At 40.1% G+C, this 20939-nt stretch overlaps 1 protein-coding gene across 2 annotated transcripts in view; it reads right to left on the reverse strand.

Moving 5' to 3' along the window:
* Positions 1-2035: 2035 nt before the first annotated feature.
* Positions 2036-20939, reverse strand: part of CCDC3 (coiled-coil domain containing 3) — a 116739-nt gene continuing 97835 nt past the window's right edge. For both annotated transcript variants that reach the window (XM_078450431.2, XM_081796045.1), the window contains exon 3: positions 2036-4613. In XM_078450431.2, the coding sequence (XP_078306557.1) occupies positions 4338-4613 (276 nt within the window). In that variant the 3' untranslated portion in view covers positions 2036-4337. The remainder of the gene's footprint in view (positions 4614-20939) is intronic.

Raw genomic sequence — 20939 nt, forward strand, 5'->3', positions numbered from 1 at the left:
GAAGTTGGGGTTGTAGATGTGGCATCCAAAGTCTTCTCTCAAAGAAAAGCTGGTATTCGGAGATTCTCTCCTGATTGTATGGCACTGTGCAGTGTGTAGGCACCACTTATGGTAAGAGTGTGCCTAAACCTTTTCTACTCACTTTGATATGGATGCATTTAGTTCCTCCAGTGTGTAAGACTTGCTCAGCTAATTTAAGGGTTTCTTTCAGATGGAATTGTTCCATGTGTCACTGTTCATTCAGTGTGTCTGTGGGAGGAGGGGAGTTCAGGAGCCTTCCATGTTGCCATCTTTAAAGTTGCCTCTATATTTTCTAAACTGTGTTTCTGAGGGTTTTTATCCCCTTAGACTGGGGAGAATTGAGCATCGCTTGATAATAGGAGGAGTCCCCAATGAGGGAAGTATTTACAATAAAAAGAAAACATTGGGGGGGGGGGAGCTGGGTTTTGAGAGGAGAAATATGAATTCAAGATAACAGAAATGGGCTTGACGCTGGATGTGGTCAATAGGGATGTGCCTGCCTTTGGGGTGAAAGGGAGGAGAAAAGGATGGCAGAACTACATGGTGTGAGTGATATTCAAGGAAATTGGGGAAACACATTTCTGATGTGCCGTGTTTTCTTGGCAAATTTGGAGGAACAGCTTCTGATTGTGAGAAAAAGGGAGGTGGCTCAGAAAGGAACATGAAAAAGAACTGGAGACGGTGTATGGTGAATGGAAAGGAGGGTAGAATTTAATATAGAATCCCACCAAATGTGCTCTTATTTCTGACATGCATTGGTCGGGCCTTTGTGGTGAATATTAGAAACAAAAATTATTCTTGTGGTATCTATTGAGTGCTTGCAGTGTGTCAGGAGCCAAGCTAAGCATCTAAATGAAAATTTTTATTCAATCTTCTGAACAGCCTTTGAGGTAGTAGTGTTTATACTTGCTAACCTATAAAATCAGGATAATAGTGAAATCAAGAGGGAGTTGAATCCTTGATTGGCTACCTATACTGACAGTGGTCACTGTGCAATTCATTTAATCTCTTGAAAGTCCAGATTAAGAATGAGCAATAGGATCACTATTTTATAAAATTATTAGAGCTAGTAAATGAGATAATATAGGTTAAAAAAGCTGAATACTCTGAGTACTTGATTTTTTTACACCATTTTAGAACACGGGCTGTTGCTGAATGAACAATTTGATTCAAAGTCATTGTGATCTGAGTTTGTGTTCTCTCTCCCCTAAGGGAGACGGGACCTTGCACCACAGAAGGAAGGGACATTCTCTGTTGTTTCTCTTACCAGGAAAAGGGTGACATAGCCTGGTATAAAAAAAAAAAAGCAGTATCAGTAGAAACAGTGGTCTGGAGTCCAACAAGGGCATTCACAAACAAACTTTGGAGACCTAAGGATCCATCCCACACTAGCTGTGGTTCACATGTTGCAGCTGTAACTCCTGGGTCTATAGTTGAAATATTCTAGATTGTGTCTGCCTCTCATTTATTTTGTGACTTTGGGGTTTGAGGAGGCCTATTGACTTTTCCAAAGTAGAACTAAACAGTGGTCTGCATCTCAGAGAGAAAGCTACAACAGGTTGGTTAAGCCTATACATTTTGGAGCAATTCTTGGATCCATATGCATAAAAAATTTCTACTAGTACAATAAACAGTTGCAAGGGCCACAGTAGGATGACAAGGCAGCAGATAACTGGGGAGTTCCCTTTGGCAGGAGATTCAAATATATTTTTGCAAACATTGATTAATGAAGCTACTTGTCCCCTAGGAGGAGCAGACCTGGATACCACTGCTTTTCTGCAGGTGTGTTGAGAGAAGGGAACCCTGGGAAAGAGGGGGGGGGGGGAGAGAGAGAGAGAGAGAGAGAGAGGCCATATTCCCAGGAGAGCATCAAAGGCTATTTGAGCTCAGTCTCCTATGTGCCCCAGGTGTTACTCATAGATGCTTCCCCAAAAGGATCTAAAGTACTTCTCCAGGCCAAAGCTGGAAATACTAAAATCTCCCTGACCCACAAGAAACACACATTGCCTTACCATTGTGGCTGAAATACTGCTTTTATTAAAAAGGTTGAACATAACGCATCTGTAGGGATCCAGTTCCACAGTTCTCAAAACACTAGCTGTAAATCACCCTTAGGCTTGTCATTCCCTTGGGTGGAAGCAAAAGTGCTTTAATGAAATGGCCCCAGGAAGAATTAACCATTGTATCATGCTATGAAGAATACAGCTATAAAGGAGCAGCAGAAGCTTGGAAATGAAGCAAAAGCTGCCATTCCATCCAGTCCAGGGTGTAGACTTCTCCCCTTGAGCATCAGCTTGCCCCTCAAGTGACGCAAGTCCATCCTCCCAACCAGCTGCCAGAGCAAGAACTTGGTTTTCCTACAAGCAGTGGAAGGGAGATCTGACAGTATAATTGCCATTTCTAATGGAAAGGACAACATCATCAAGCACTGAAGTGTCTGGGGTGGTCTAGGGGGAGATTTCCTGATGAGGAACCTGCAGGTTCCATCTGGAACAGCACAGAAAGGAGACTTGTCGATTTGGAGGTCCATCAGAAGACAATCACAAGACGGCCACTCAGCTACCTTCTGAGTAACACAACTGGGACTAGATCAAATGCTACTAAAGTAAGGGCTCAGATGTTGGACCTAGTGGATACTCTTTTTACTTGCACTGTCTTTGAAGCTGTCTTTCCAAAGAGGGTGAAGAGTTCTGACTATGTACAAAACTGGATGCACTGACATGTGGACTCATGTGAAAACATTCCTCCCAGGATTGGACAGTCCAGGGAGGTGGAAAGTGCTTGGAATGCCTGGAACCATGTCTGATATTACTGGAACCATGTCCGGTATTTTCACTGTTGGCATCTCTGCCACGAGCATTTTCACTGCGTAACACATTGGCCAGAAGGCAATGTGGCCATAAAAGATAAATTAACAAAAAATAAAAGAGGAGCCTTAAAAAGGACATAAGAAATATTTTTTTCATGTTACATTAAGAGAGGTATTAGTTTTCCAAATACTAGGATGCACATTTGTAACTAAGCTTTGTATCGTATGATGAAAGCCTTCTAGATAGATGTTGTAATGCTTTTCTAGCCGAGTTATTTCAACTCATGAATTACCATTTTGCATGATAGTTTTGTTGCTGTATTTTTCTATTAAGTCCATATATGTAGTTATCATGCACCATTTTAAGGCCACCATGTGTACTGGTCACTGTATAGCCCATTAGGAGGGCTAAGATTCATGCAATATAAAAATGGGAACTCTGTCAGTGGAGAAATTAAACCAAACTATCAACTAGTCATTTCATCTCTGACAGCAACATTACCTTACAGCTAATGTGTTACGTGGCAAAAATGTTTGCCGTGAAAATGCTTGCGGCAAGACTCTGTAGAACTGCCTGGATGGGAAACTTGACTCCATTAGGTAAGGAGATGTCTTTGCAGAACGGAAGTTAATAGTGTACTGGGTCAACTCACCTCAAAATCAGAGCAGCTAGATGGAGTTAATGAGCAAGCTATGCTAGCATTTAGCAGTGGCTGAGATAGTGGTCAGACTCTTCCAGCTCAGGAACATGGTTTGCTAAAACATGGCCAGTCCATAAAGGCAATTCCCCTTTAGATTAAAGTGACCCATAGGTGTCCTCTTTAGCTCTGGGTAACTGGTGTTAGAAATCAGGTATAATTCATATTACTCGATTACCTGCTCCCCACCCCCACCCCCTGCCGCAACTCAGTACGCTACCTGTTAAGACCTCATATGAAGTCTTACAATGCCTCAGCCGCGAGGAAATGCTGGCAGGGGTAGGGACACCATGCACAGGTTTATTTACAGGTATCCTTGGGTGCTTTGCAAGACTGCCATCCTCCTTCCAAAAATGTAGCAAATAAGACATCAGAAGGTTCCACGACTTGCTATAGATCCCTCCTCAGAACTAATGGTGGTCCTGGAGCTCCGAGCTGAGATCATACTGCTTCTCCTCTGAAATAAGGCTGAACCCCTGGGTTCTTGTGCAGCTAGAGATTCTAAAATGTTCTTTCCACAGTAAGTACACTTTCCAGGGTGGACAGGCCCTAGGCAAGCACGTGACACTCCAGGATCTTCCTGGCTCTGGACTGGCAAGCACCAGGCCTGGGAGCAAGACAGGGAGGGAAGGGAGCCCAGCAGCCAAGGAAATAAGCAAGACTTGCCCCTTTAAGCAATGACACTCGACCAAATTCATATTTAGAATTCATCTACAAGAGTGCACAGACAAACCTGCTATCCCTTCACATTCCCTGGTAAGAGGCAGCATGCTCTAGCAGGGCCAGGCAAGGCCACTGCTCAGTCCCTGCTACCCCCGCAGGTAGGTGGCAGCGGGTGGCTCCTGCCCCAGGGCATTAATGTGTGGGACAGCACCTGCTGCAGCCGCTAACTTCTCACTGAGCTTCTGGTTCACTAGCTCCAGGTGGCGCCCATTCTTCCGGGCCTGCCTCAGCGACCTCTTGACCTTCTTCACCCGATCCCGAAGCTGCTTGTTCCGCTTCTCAAGGGTGGCCACCTTCTGCTGCAGTTTCTTCACATGGTCCTCCTCCTCAAACAGGGCCTTCTGCACTGATGAACACATGAGCTGGGAAAGCAAAGGCCATGGGAGAGGCAGGTGAGTTTCATTATAACCTCCCCAGGGCAATTTTCCTGGGTGCTGCCAAGTACCCAACACAGACCCTGACCTAGCCAACAGCCCCAACCCCAGGATGAGGACTACCTTCAAGGCCCCTTCTCCGTCTCACCCTGTGAACCCCGTCCTCATGGCAAATATAAAGCCCCTCTTTTGCTTTCGGTATTTGGGTACCTTCAACAATTTAATTTTTAAGCACAAGGGCGTTGTTTGTCTTTTTAAATGCTTACCAATGTGTATACCATTGATTTCCTGAGGGGGCTTGTGATCTTTCCCTTTTTGTGCTGATTCAGCAACTTTGTTCAATTCTAACCTGGATTTAAAACATTTTCCAGTCAAGTCAATGTTTGAGGATCGTCGATAGAGGGCTTTCAGGGCATTTCTACTGAACGGGCATTGTGTACAGTAAGCATCAGATACCCCCACTCTGGAAATTGTTCTGGTCATGGCAGAGACCATGAGAAAGAAAGAAACAGAGCACGAGCGAGGGAGGGGTAGAGAGAGAGAGGGAGACCCAGAATCTGAAGCAGGCTCCAAGCTGTCAGCACAGAGCCTGACACGGGGCTCAAACTCACTAACCGTGAGATCATGACCTGAGCAGAAGTCAGAAGCTTAACCAACTGAGCCACCTAGGTGTAAAACTGAGTTTTTGTTTCTTACCTAAGCCACCTGGTTCTTTTTTTTTTTAACAGAAAAGATATTCTAAATTTTGTTACTCCAATCAAAAAAGAGCTGTAGTAAATCAACAAGTTAAAGATCAAAACCCCAGACAGAAAAATACAAAAAGTGGGGCACCTGGTTGGCTCAGTCAGTAGAGCATGTGACTCTTGATCTTGGGATTGTGGGTTCAAGCCCCATGTAGATGTAGAGATTACTTTAAAAAATAAAATCTTTATAATACACAAAGAATATAAATAAGATTCATGCAAATTAGAGCTATAATGAATTGCTCTTTTTCAGATTGGTAAAATCAAAAAGTCAGTGTTTGCAGGAATAGGCACTTCTGTACCGTGAATATAAACCTCTAGAAAAAGTGATTTGGCTATATGTACCAAAATGAAAACTGCATGTAGCCTGTGACCTAGTCATTTTGGAACTTCATCTCATAGAAATACTCCCCCATAAGAGACTCTTAAATAGAACACACCAAGGGTTGATGGGAGTGAGGAGGAGAGGGGAAAATGGGTGATGGGCATTGAGCAGGGGGGCGCTTGTTGGGATGAGCACTGGGTGTTGTACGTAAGTGATGGGGGACTCCACCCCCAAAACCAAGAGCACACTGTATGTTAGCTAACCTGACAACAAATTTTATTTAAAAAAATACTCCCCCCTGGGGGCACCTGGGTGGCTCGTTTGGGCAACTGACTTCAGCTCAGGTCATGATCTTGCGGTTTGTGGGTTGGAGCCCTGTGTCGGGCTCTGTGCTGACAGCTCAGAGCCTGGAGCCTACTTCGGATTCTGTGTCTGTCTCTCAATAATAAACAAACATTAAAAAAAATGAAAAAAAAATACTCCCCCATGTACAAACATATATACAAAAACAAATAATACTGTCTGAAGACATCTCTCATTTTTGTCCCCTCATTCCACAACAAAAATTTACCATCCATCCCTAAGCAATAGTGCCTTTGAGAGAGCTATGGGATCCAGCATAATATGCCAAAGGACCCAGGAGAAGCATTGGCGACCCCATGTATCAGGTAAGAGGCAGAGAGACCTCATTCTTACCTAGGGACCCTTACGTGATCCATGAGACAGTTCTAGCCTCTCTCACCCAGAGGACCTCAATATATTTCTCTAAGAATACCTAAGTAGGGCTGGTAGATATATGAAAAGGTGCTAGACAGCACGAATCATTAGAGAAACGAAAATCCAAACCACAATCAGATATCATCTCCTACCTATTAGAATGGTTATTATGAAAAAACCAACAGACAGGGCACCAGTTCAAGACAGTGACATAAGAGGATCCTGGACTCCTCTCCTCCCATGGACACACCAAAGATACAGCCACCTAAAGAACACTTTCCTCTGAAAGACATCCACAAACTAGTTGAGTGACTCCGGAATATTATGGAAACAAGCAAAGATCCCACACTGAAATATGTACAAGAGGCTGACACACTTGTCATCAACCCCAACCCTAGTGCCACCCCACAATTGGGAGGGAACTCACAGCTCTGAGCTTCTCCTTGAGGAGCAAAGTGTTTGAACCCCCTATCTGGCACTCAAACTTTTAAGATGTGTACCTGAGAGATGAGCCCCTGCAACAGGTGGCTTTGAAAGTCACCAGGGCTTGTGTCCATGATACTCACAGGCTATACAAAACTAAAACCATTCTTAAAGGCCTAATGGCTACCACCCTCCAGGGCCTAGTACAGAGGCAGCAGATTGAAAAGCACCCAATCCTTCTGTGTAAGAGGCATATTTGTTTATCTCAAAGTTTTGACCTAATAAGCAGGCTTCTAATTTCACACACAACAAAATGCCTACTGATAAGACTCTCCCAAGAGAGTGGAGGCCAGTGGGAGTCATCTTCACGTTCTCCCTCTGTCACCAGCGTCCCCAAGAAAGGAGTTGGTGTACACATCTGGCACCCTGGCTTTTATGTCTGACACACAGGACATGTCCCTTGAGAGCATGGCATATGTTCAGGGGTTCATCATGACCACAACAACCAAAGAAACACTTCTTAACTGTCTATCACCACAGAGCTCAGCACAGAGTGAGCAGACAAAAATGCCCATCTCTCCCCTGAAAGAAATGTATCTATAAACTTTAAAAGTTGATACCGGAAGGTCTGGCTTCCAATTTGGCATGAATCCAGATGCGGACTGAGATCTGCCCCTCTGAGACACTAAAAGGTCTTGGCATAGCCTCCACCACTGGGAGCTACTAAGAATAAAGTAAGCTGCTTGGACAATCACAAATGCTGAGAGACAATCAAGAGCTAAGCCAGAGGAGAATAATATGGTTTATCTCCAACATGAGGCCATTCCTTCAAGACTGGGAGACTTGGTTATTTTATCTAATGCATAGAAACCAGTACAGAGATCAAATGAAGAAATGGAGTAATATGTTCCAAACAAAACAACAAGATAAAACCCCAGAAAAAGACCTTAATCAGGGTAAGTGATTTACCTGACAATAAGTTCAAAGAACAGTGATAAAAGATGTCCACAGAGTTCCCGAGAATAATGCATGAACCAGGTGAGAATTTCAACAAAAAGAAAATATAAGAAAGTACTTAATGGAAGTGACAGAGCTGAAGAATACAACACCTGAACAGAAAAATGCTACAGAGGAGTTAAACAGCGGACTTGAAGAAACAGGAAAAGGATCCATGCACTCAAAGACAGGTCAGTGGAACTTATCCAATTAGAACAGCAAAAAGAGAAGAGATTGAAAAAGAGTGAAAATAGCTTAAGGGACTTACGGGACAACATCAAGCAGACCAACATTCACATTATGGGGTCCAAAAGAGGAAGAGAGAAAGAGGCAGAGAATGTACTTAAAGAATAATGGCTGAAAGCTTCCCTAACCTTTGGGAAGGCAACAGGTGTGCAACTGCAGGAAGCACAGAATATTAAATAAGATAAACCCAAAGAGATTAGCACTGAGATACATTAAAATTAAAGCATCAAATTTAAAGACAAGGAGGAAATCTTAAAAACAGCAAAAATACCAAAAAAATTATTATGTATAATGGACTCCCCCCAAACATAGGACTATCAGCAGATTTTTCAGCAGAAGTTTTGCAAGCCCATAGAAACTTGCATGGTGTATTTGTTGTGCTTTACAAATATTGCATTTTCTACCAGTTGAAGATTTGTGGCAATTTGTTTTATAAGTCTATTGGTGCCATTTTCCCAACATTTGTTCACTTTGTGTCTCTGTGTCACATTTTGGTAATTCTTGAAATATTTTAAACTTTTTCATTATTGTATGCCATGGTGATCAATGATCTCTGATGTTACTCTTGTTCTGGGGTGCCATCAACCACATAAGAAGGTGAACTTTGTGTGTTCTGACTGTTCCACCAACTAGCCATTCCCATTCTCTTTCCCTCACTTTGGGCCTCCCTATTCCAAGACACAACAATAGAGAAATTAGGCCAATTTATAACCCTACACTGGCCTCTAAGTGTTCAAGAGATATGTGAACATATCTCTCAGTTTATATCAAAAGCTAGACATAATTAAGCTTAGTGAGGAAGGAGTGGAAAAATCTGAGACAAGCCTCAAGCCAAACCTCTTACACCAGTTAACTGAGTTGTGAACGCAAAGTAAAATTTCTTGAAGGAAATTAAAGGTGCTAATCCAGTGGATACACAAATGATAAGAAAGCTAAACAGCCTTATGGCTGATGAGGAGAAAGTTTTAGTGGTCTGGAGAGAGGATCAAACCAGCTATAAGATCACAGAAAGGTCCTAACTCTCTTTAATTCTTTGAAGGCTGAGAGAGGTGAGGAAGCTACAGAAGAAAAGTGTGAAGCTAGCAGAGGTTGGTTCTTGAGGTTTAAGGAAGACACCATCTCCATAACATCAAAGCACAAGGTGAAGCAGCAAGTTCGGATGTAGAAGCTGCAGCAAGTTATCCAAAATATCTACCTAAAATAATTAATGAAGGCGGCCACACTAAAAGATTTTCAATGTAGATGAAACAGCACTCTATTGGAAGAAGATGCCATCTAGGACTTTCATAGCTAAGGAGAAGAAGTTAATACCTGGCTTCAAAACTTCAAAGGACTGATTCTTTTCCTAAAGGCTAATGAAGCTGGTGACCTTAAGTTGAAGCCAATGCTTATTTACCATTCTGAAAATCTTAGGGCCCTCAGGCATTATGCTACACCTACTGTGTTTTATAAATAGAACTAAAAAGCAGGGTGAACACACATTTATTTACAACATGGTTTACTGAATATTTTAAGCCCACTGTTGAAAACTGCTCTCAAAGAACAGACAAATTCTTTAAAAATACTATTGCTCATTGACAATGCAACTGGTCACCCCATAGCTCTGATGGAGATGTACAATGAGATTAATGTTTTCATGCCTGCTAACACAACAGCCATTCTGCAGCCCATGGATCAAGGAATCATTTTTTTTTTTAAGTTTTACTTATTTACTTTGAGAGAGAGAGAGAGCACATGCAAAGAAGGGGCAGAGAGGGACAGAATCCCAAGCAGGGATTCTGCTGTTGACAGCACAGAGCCCAATGAGGGGCTCCATCTCATGAACCGCAAAATCATGACCTGAGCTGAAATTGAGAGTCAGATGCTTAGCCAACTGAACCACCCAGGTGCCTCTCAAGAAGTCACTTTATATTTCAATCTAATTGCTAAAAATACACTTTATAAAGATTTAGCTGCCACAGATAGTGATTCCTCCAATGAATCTGGGTAAAATAAATGGAAAACCTTCTGGAAAGGATTCACTTTTCTGAATTTTTTTTTAACATTCATTCATTTTTGAGAGACAGAGTATGAGTCAGGGAGGGGTGTAGAGAGAGGGAGACAGAATCTGAAGCAGGCTCCAGGCTGAGTTGCCAGCACAGAGCCCAAAACAGGGCTTGAACTCACAGACTGCAAGATCATGACCTGAGCTGAAGTTGGATGCTTAACCAACTGAGCCATCCAAGTGCCCCAGGATTCACTATTCTAGATGCCATTAAGCACATTCATGATTCATGGGAAGAGGTTAAAACATCAACATAAAGAGAAGTTTGGAAAAAGTCAATTCCAACCCTCATGGATGATTTTAAGGGTTCAAAACTTCAGTGGAGGAAGCAACTGCAGATGAGGTGGAAATAGAAAGAAAACCAGAATTAGAAGTGGACCCTGAAGATGGGACTGAATTGCTGCAATCTCATGATAAAACTTGGATCAGGAGTTGCTTCTTATAGGTGAGCAAGGAAAGTGGCTTTTTGAGATGGAATCTAATCCTGGTGAAGATGCTGTGAAGATTGCTGAAATGACAATAAAGGATTTAGAATGCGACATAAATTTAGTTGAGAAAGCAGCAGAGCAGGATTTGAGAGGATTGACTCCAATTTTGAAAAGGAAGTTCTACTACTGGGAAAATACTATCAAGCAACATCATATGCTACAGAGAAATCCTTCATGAAAAGAAGTCAATCATTATGGTAAACTTCATTGTTGTCTTAAGGGAATTTTGTCAGTTACCTCTACCTTTTGTAGCCACTCTCCTGATCAGTCAGCAGCCATCAATGATTACTACTCACTGAAAGCTAAGATGATGCTTAGTAATTTTTAGCAAAGTGTTTTACAATTAATGTATACTCATTGTTTTTAAGATATAATACTACTGTGCACTTAACAGACCACAGTACAATGTAAACATAACTTTTATATGCACTAGAAAACCAAATGCTTCACTTTACTTGCTTTATTGAAATATTCACCTTATTTTGGTGGTCTGGAACAGAGCCCACAATATCCCAGAGGTATGGCTATAGATACAAAGAGAAGAAAAAAAACCCTGCCAACCAAGAATACCCTACCTAGCAAAACTGTCCTTTAGAATTGAAACAGAGAGTTTTCCAGACAAGTAAAAGAAGAGTTCATCACTACTAGACCCACCTTTCAAGCAATATTAAAGACTGTTCTTCAAGGTGAAAGGGTAACAATATATGAAAATCATATCATCAAATCAAATAAGAGAGCAAGAGAAAAAGAAAGGAATGGAGGAATTATAAAACAACCAGCAAACAATGAACAAAATGGCAATTCATACATATAATGGTCCACATGTTCCAATCAAAAGACAAAGAGTGGTTTAATGGATAAAATACATGACCCATCTATCTGGTGCCTACAAAAGAGTCACTTCTGCTTTAAGAACACACAGACTGAGGGTGAAAAGATGGAAAGATATCTATGCAAATGGAAATTAAAGGAAATCTGGGGTAACCACACTGTTATTAGAAAGAATAGAGTTTAGGGTAAAGGCTATAATAAACACAGATAAAGGAATCAATTCATCAAAAGGATATAACATTTGCAAATATTTACTTACCCTATAGAGGATCACCTAAATATACAGAGGAAATATTAACATACCTAAAGACCAAAATACACAGTAATACAATAATGGGGGACTTTACAATCACCCCATCAAAAAATGAATAGATTATGCAGAGGAAACAATAAGGAAAATTCTACTTAAAGTACATCTGAAACCAGATAGACCTAACAGATATATACAGACCATTTCATGCAGAAACAGAATATACATTCTTCTGAAATGCTCATGGAACATTCTCCCTGATCAATCCTATATTTGGCATCACATCATACATCTTAATAAAAGACTGAAACCCAAATATCAAGCTGCTTTTCAAACCAAAATGGCATTAATTATAAGAAAATTGGAAAATTCACAAATATGTGAGATTAAACATACTCCTGACCCATAGGTCAAACAAGTAATCAAAACCAAAAAACAACACCAGGGGCCCCTGGGTGGCTCAGTTGGTTAAGAGTCAGACTTCAGCTCAGGTCATGATCTCACAGTTCCTGAGTTTGAGCCCCACCTCAGGCTCTGTGTTGACAGCTCTGAGCCTGCTTTGGATTCTGTGTCTCCCTCGCTCTCTGCCCCTCCCCTGCTCGTGCTGTCTCTCAAAAATTAATAAACATTGAAAACAACAACATACCAAAACTTACAGAAATACAGTAAAATCTGAGAAACAAGAAATCTCAGATAAACAACCTAACTTTACATCTCCAGAAACTAGGAAAGGAAAAAAATACAAAGTCTAAAGATCAGACCAGAAATAAATGAAATAGAGAATAAAAAGGCAACACAAAAAAATTAGTGAAACTAAGAAGTGATTTTCTGAAAAGATAAGCAGAATATGCTAGAAATCAAAGAGATGTTACAACCGTTACCACAGAAATACAAAGGTTTTTAAGAGACTACTGCGAGCAATTATATACTAAAATTGGACACTGGGAAGAAATGGATAAATTACTAGAAACATACAACGTACCAAGAGTGAATTTATGAAGGAATAGAAAAAAACAAATTACTAGTAAGTACATTAAATCTGTGATCCATACTCAAAACACCTGCCAAAAAAAGTCCAGAACTAGATAGTTCAATGGTGAATTCTACCATCAAAAAAAATTTTTTTAATGTTTATTTATTTCTGAGAGAGACAGAGGGGCAGGGAGGGGCAGAGAGAGAGGGAGGCACAGAATCTGAAGCACACTCCAGGCTCTGAACTGTCAGCACAGAGTCTGATGCAGGGCTCAACCCACGAACCGCGAGATCATGACCTGAGCTGAAGTTGGACACTTAACCAACTAAGCCACCCCGGCACCCCTCTACCAAACATTTAAGGAAATATCAATACCACCCCGTGTGCAAAACTTCCAAACTCATTTTATAAGGCCAGTAATTACCTTGACACCAAAATCTGACAAGAACACTACAGAAAACAAATTATTAGCAAATGAAATTCAATAATACATTCATAAGATCATACACCACAATTAAATAGGATTTATTCCAAGGATGCAAGTGTAGCTCAACATCTGTAATTCCATCAGTGTGATGTATCACATTAATAAAATGAAGGGTAAAAACCATATGATCATCTCAATCAACGCAGAACAATCAGTTGACAAAATTTAACATCACTTCATGATAAAAACTCTCAGAGTGTTATAAAGGGAACGTACCTCAACACAATAAAGGCCATATATGAAAAGCCCACAGCTAAAATCATACTCAGCGGTGAAATGCTAAAAGCTTTTCCCCTAAAATCAAGAACAAAATAGGGATTCCCAGTCTCACCACTTTTAAGTCCTAGCTACAGCAATTAAGCGAAAGAAAGAAAAAAGAAAAAAAAAGGCATTCAAATTGGAATAGAAGTAAAGCTGTCACTAGTTGCAGTTGACAGGATATTACATGTAGAAAACCCTAAAATTCCAAAAAAAAAAAAAAAAAAACCTATTAGGATACACAAGTTCAACAAAATTGCAGGAGACAAAAATATATAAAAATCAGCTGTGTATACACTGTTATTAGTGTATACACTAATAACTACCAGAAATAGAAATTTCAAAACCCATTTACAACTGCATCAAAAGGTATACGAAACCTAGGAATAAATTTAACCAAAGAGGTTAAAGACCTATACACTGAAAACTTTAAGATTCAATTCAATCCCTATCTAAATTCCAATGGAATTTTTCACAGAAAAAGAATAACCATAAAGTTTTTATGTAACCACAAAAGACCCTGAATACCCAAAGCAATTTTGAGCAACAAAGATGAGACAACACACTTCCTAATTTCAAACTATATCACAAAGCTATCGTAATCAAATAGTATGATACTGGCACAAAAACAGATACATAGATCAACAGAACAGAGTCCAGAAACAAACCTGTGCACACATAATCAATTAGTTTACAACAAGGGAGGCAAGAATATATGAGGGAGAAAACACAGTTTCTTCAATAAAGGGTGCTGGGAAAACTAGACCCTTATCTTACACTGTACACAAAAATTAATTCAAAATGAATTAAAGACTTAAATGCAAGACCTGAAAATATTAAATTCCTAAAAGAACACATAAAGGATAAGCTCCTAGACATCAGTCTTGGAAATGAATTTTTGGGTTTCATGCCAAAACAAAAAAGCAACAAAACCAAAAGTAAACAAGTGAGGTTCCATCAAACTAAAAAGCTTCCTCACAGCAAAGGAACCATGAACAAAATGAAAAAAACAACCAGGGGTAAACTGGGAAGATGGTGGAGGATCCTGACCTCAACCTGTCCCACAGACACAATGAGACAACAACTACATGTATTGCAACTCTCCCTGAAAACAACCCAAAGACTGGTAGAGCAGGTCCTTCCACAGCTAGGGGTAGAGATAAGGCCCCACTGAAAGGGGTAATAAGGGGGAGAAATGTAGTCAGGAACCAAACCCTCTGACACAACCAATCACAAAAGAGAGGGGATCAGACCCCACACAGGGCACCACCCCCTGCCCTAGGGACTCACACTAGGAAAACAAGTCCCCGTAATGCCTGGCATTGAAAATCTGTGGTTCTTAATTCCAGAAGACCCTAAGAGTGATAGGAAATGAAGTTTCCACCCTTAAAGACCCAGCATCCCAAATAACTCTGTCCAAACGTAGTTTGAAAAGCACCTCGGACACATGTGAAAGAGATCTGTTGACTAATTTTAAGACAAGTGCCAGAAAGGCAGCAATCTGCAAGAGACTTCTCTAAGAACAAAAGTGCTGACAGGTAACATCTTTCTTGCCCTCTCCCAGACTAGACAATACTTAGAGTATTAGCAATGGATGTCACATCTACCTTGCTAGCAGAGCATACCCCACTCTGGCAGGCAGTCCTCAAAAGTGACTCCCACCACACCACACCCAGCAAGTAGGCCCAGGATGGGACTGACACCTCTCAGAAGTGACTCCTACCCTGGGGTAGGAGGTAGCTAACCCCACACACCAGTACACCCACTGCTCCTGCAGCCAAGGCTTTCATTGGCTGTCCAGGGAGAAAGCGCTATTCATCAGCACACCCAGAGTAGTCCTAGTAGTAAGTGCAGACACCCAGGCTGAGTGCCAACCCTGCCTACCTGCCAGCCCAGCCTCTAAATTGGTCACATATGGAGCAAGATCTATACACCAGTGTGCCCATGGCATGTAAAGTGCGTCATTGCAGCCAGCTGAGCTGAGGGCCACGTCCACTAACCAGCATGCTCACATCAGTCATGGTTCAGCCACAAGAAAGCATACACAGCCCACACAGAGGACAACCCTGGAGCACCTGGTTCTAGTGACCAGAGGGGATTAAACTACAGGGAACTACAGGATCCCATCTACATAAAGCCACTACTTTCAAAACTTGGAGATGTAGTTGGTCTACCTAAAACATAGAAGTGAGTTAGACAAAATGAGGAGACAGAGGCATGTATCTCGAATGAAAAAAAAAAGACAAAAGCACAGTAAAAGAGATAAATGAAACAGATAAGCAATATAGTTGATAAAGAGTTCAAAGTGATGGTCATAAAGGTAGTGGACTTGAAGGAAAAATAAACTCAGTGAGAACTTCAACAAAGAGACAAAAATATATAAAGGTAGTTGAAGAATACACTAACTGAAATGAAAAATACACTAGAGGGAATCAACAGAAGATTACAGGATGCAGAAAAATGGATTAACTAGCTGGAAGACAGAGTAATGGAAAGTAACCACGCTGAGCAGCCAAAAGATAAAAGTATATTAAAGAAGAGGTGAAGATGGCAGCAGAGTAAGAGGACCCCTAAGGTCACCTTGTCCCACAAATAGAACTAGGTAATTATCAAATCATCCTAAATACCCCAGAAATCAACCTGAAGATGGTCAGAACAAACTCCACAAGTAAAGGTTGAAGAGACTATATTGAAGAAGGCATAAAGTGTGGAGACATGGTTTGGGAGAGAAACATCATGCTCAGTGAGGTCATGGAGAAGGATGAAAGACAGATGGGTGTCTGGGAATACCCAGAAAGACAGGGGAATGCACAGGGGGAAATGAATCCCTGTAGCAATTAGCTTAAAAAGTAAGAGAGGACAAATTTCATGACTTTTGGCAATCACTGGGGCTTAAAGCCTGAAGTTAAAGGTCAGTGGGCTTGGCTTGGAGAGAGCCCAGAGGGCAATGGGACTGCTGTTGGAAAGAAGGCAGGGCAGAAAGCCCCTGACAGACAGCATGGAAATAGTGATCCAAAGAGTGCCTGGGGCACACAGTGGGGAGGTTATTTGTTCATCTCAGAGCATGTCCCAGAGAGACAGTGTTCATGGAGAGACCCCTTCAGGCACAGAGGAACTGGCAGGTGCCATTTCCCTCTCCCACCCTTTTGCATAACCACAGGATCACCTGCAGGGACCAGTGCAGAGCAGACACTGGCTACCTAACTTGCTTACACCAAGACCTCTGTCCTCCTCGCTCTGGTGGAAGTGCCCTGTCTAGTCATTATTGATTTAGTCCCATTGTGGCAATCCCCATTCCCCGGAAGACCAGTCCAAAGCCTTACCCACACTGCCTCACCTGACCCAGGAGTTTTGCAGAGCCTCTGTTCTGACAGTGGTGATGATAGGTCTCATTTCACAAGCACACCAGAACACACTTAGTTCACATTCAGGTCAGGGGCCAAACACTCCCCACAACAGGCAAAGAGACCCTCTGCAGAGGACTGGCCTGAAAGATAAAAGGGCCAGGGCTAAACAGCAGAGTGGAGACAGCACACATTGGAGACACTCCCTGAAGTTCCACACCCTGGGGAACAGAGAACATTACATGGTAGGGCCTATAGGACTTCTTCTTCATAAAGCAATTACCCTCAGGAACAGGAAACAGCTGACTTTCCTAACAAAGAAGCAGGCACAGAGACTTAGACAAAATGAGAAGACAGAGGAAGCTGTCCCAAATGAAAGAACAGGACAAGGCCATGGCCAGAGACCTAAGTGAAACAGATATAAGTTACATGCCTGATAGAGAACTTAAATTAATGATCATGAAGATACTGACTGGGCTTAAGAAAAGAGTGGAAGGCATCACTGAGATCCTTAACACAGAGATAAGGATTAACATAGGAGAGAAAAAGAGCTTAATTAACAAAATGAGGAACATGCTTGATGGAATGAACAGCAGGCTGGAAGAAGCAGAGAAATAAGTGAATGACCTATAAGACAGAGTAAGGGAAAGCAACCAAGGTGAATAAAAGAGAGAAAAAAAGAATTATGCAAAATGAGAATACCTAGGGAACTCAGTGACTGACTCAATCAAATGTATTATCATTTGTATTATAGGAGTCCCTGAAGAAGAAGAGAGAGAAAATGAGCCAGAGACTTTATTTCAAGAAACAACAGCTGAACATTTACCTAATCTGGGCAAGGAAATAGATATCTAGATCCAGGATACAAACAGAACCCCCAACAAACTCAACAAAAGCAGATCTACACCAAAATATATAGTAATTAATATGGCAAAATATAGTGGTAAAAAATATTAAAAGCATGAAAAGAAGACAGTAACATATAAGGGAAACCCCACAAGGCTAGCAAGGGATTTTGCACCAGAAACTTTAAAAGCAAAAGGAAGTGGCATGATATATTCAAAGTGCTGAAGGGGAAAAATCTATAGCCAAGAATGCTCTTTCCAGCAAGACTATCACTCAGAATAGAAGGAGAGATAGTTTCCCAAACAAAAACTAAAGGAGTTCATGAATATTAAATCAGCCCTGCAAAAAATACTAAAGGGGACTCTGGGTGGAAAGGAAAAACAAAAGCAGAAAAAATGAGTATTTTTGTAAAAAATCACTCAAGGAACTCACAAAATAAAGGGATGTAAAATATGATACTATATGCCAAAAATGTGGAAAGGAGTAAAGAATAGGTTCAAATTTTAAAAACCTTAATATAGACTTCTATATGCAAAAGATGTTATATAAAAACCTAATGGCAGCTACAAATTAAAAACCACTAATAAATATGCAAAGAATAAAGAAAAAGAAATCCAAATATATCACTAAAGAAAACAAGCAAACCATGAAAGGGAGAAAGAAAGGATCAGAGAAAATCCTCAGAAACAACCACAAAACAAGTAATAAAATGGCTGTACATATATATCTATCAATAATTACTTTGAATGTAAAAGGACTAAATGCTACAATCAAAAGACACAGGTTGACAGAATACATAAAAAAATAAAAGACCCATCTTGGGGCACCTGGGTGGCTCAGTTGTTAAGCATCCAACACTTTATTTCTACTCAGGTCATGATCTCACAGTCATGAAATTAAGCCCCACATGGGGCTCCACACTGAGCTGGAGGTTAAGATTCTCTCTCTCTCCCTCTGCCCTTCTCCCATTCATGCTCGCTCTCTCAAAAAAAATAAATAAAAATTAAAAACTAAAATATTAATTTAAAAATTTAAAAATAAATAAAAGACCCATCTATATGCTGACTATAAGAGACTCATTTTAGACCTAAAGATACCTGCAGATTGAAAGTGAGGGGATGGAGAAAATCTATCACACAAATGGATATCAAAGCCAGAGCAGCAATACTATTATCAGACAAAATGGACTTTGAAACAAAGACTGTAACAAGAAACAAAGGACACTACATAATAATAAAGGGTACACTCCAACAAGAAGATATAACAATTGTAAATGATCACGCATCCAGCATGAAAGCACCCAAATACATGAAACAGTTAATAAAAAACATAAAGGAATTAATAAAATACAGTAACATTAGGGGAACTTAACAGCACACCTAAATCAATAGATCATCTAAACAGAAAATCAGTAAGGACACAAAGGCTTTGAATGACGCACTGGACCAGATGGGCTTAACAGATATATTTAGAATATTCCATCCTAAAACAGCAGAATATATATTCTATTCAAGTGCACATGGAACATTCTCCAGAACAGATCAAATATTAGCCCACAAAACAACCCTCAACAAATTCAAGAAGACTGAAGTCATACCATGCATCTTTTCTGACCACAATGTTATGAAACTACAAGCCAACCACATGAAAAACTCTGGAAAGACCACAAATAAATGATACTAAACAATGAATAAGCCAGCCGGTAAATAATAGAAGAAATAAAAAAGTACATGGAAACAAATGAAAATGAAAACAAAATGGTTCAAACCTTTGAGATGCAGCAAAAGTAGCACAGAGAGAAATTTTTGGCAATACAAGCCTACCTCAAGAAGCAAGAAAAATCTCAACCTAACCTTACACCTAAAGAAGCTAGAGAAAGAACAACAAAGCCTAAAGTGAACAGAAGGAAGGAAATAATAAAGATTAGAGCAGAAATAAATGAGATAGAAAAAAAAAAAACACACACACACACAATAAAACAGATCAATGAAACCAGGAGACATTTCTTTGAAAAAAAAATCAATAAAATTCATAAATCTTCAGCCAGATTTAGCAGGAAAAAAAGAGAAAGGACTCAAAATTACAAAAGAGAGAGGGGAAATAACACCATAGAAATACAAACAGTTATAAGAGAATATTATGAAAAACCATATGCCAACAAATTGGACAACCTAGAAGAAATGGATAAATTCCTAGAAACATATAATCTATCCAAAACTAAAACAGGAAGAAATAGAAAGTTTGAACAGACTGATAACCAGCAAAGAAATTCAATCATTAATCAAAAAAATGTCCAACGAAAGTCTAGAGCCAGATGTCTTCACAAGCAAATTTCACCAAACATTTAAAGAAGAGTTAATATCTAGTCTTCTCAAACTATTCTAAAAAATAGAAATGGAAGTAAAACTTCCAAATTCCTTCTACGAGGCCAGCATTACCCCGATATCAAAACCAAATAGAGACCCCACCAAAAAAGAGAACTACAGGCCAACATTTCTGTTGAACAAAGATCCAAAAATCTTCAACAAAATACTAGCAAACTGAATACAATACATTAATAAAATCATTCACCATGATCAAGTGGGATTCATTCCTGGGTTGCAAGGTTGGTTCAATATTCACAAATCAATCAACATGACAAATTACATCAATAAGAAAAAGGATAAAATCATTTCAATAGATGCAGAAAAAGTACTTGACAAAGTACATCTATTCATGATAAAACCCTCAACAAAATAGGTTTAGAGAGAACATACCTCAACATAATAATGGCCATATAGCAAAATTCCACAACTAATACCATCCTAAATGGGGAAGAAGTGAGAGCTCTTCCCCTAAGGTCAGGAACAAGACAAGGATGTTGATTCTCATCACTTTTTTCCATAGTACTAGAAGTCCCAGCTACAGCAATCAAACAACATAAAGAAACAAAAGTTATCCAAATGAGCAAGGAAGAAGTCAAACTTTCATTATTTGCAGATGACGTGATGCTACATATAGAAAACCCAAAGACTTCACCAAAAAACTACTAGAACTGATAAATGAATTCAGTGAAGTTGCAGAATACAAAATGAATGTACAGAAATCTGTTGCATTTCTATACATCAATAATGAAACAGCAGAAAGAGCAATTAAGGAATCAATGTCAATTACAACTACACCAAAACCAATAAGATACCTAGGAATAAACCTAACCAAAGAGGTGACAGACCTGTACTCTGAAAAATATAAAATACTGATGAAAGAAATTGAAGACACAAAGAAATGGAAAGATATTCCATGCTCATGGATTGGAAGAACAAATATTGGTAAGATGTCTATACTACCCAAAGCAATCTACACA

The sequence above is a fragment of the Panthera onca genome, chromosome B4 (genome assembly GCF_046562875.1).
Source record: "Panthera onca isolate mPanOnc1 chromosome B4, mPanOnc1 haplotype 2, whole genome shotgun sequence".
In the NCBI taxonomy this organism is placed as follows: Eukaryota; Metazoa; Chordata; class Mammalia; order Carnivora; family Felidae; genus Panthera; species Panthera onca.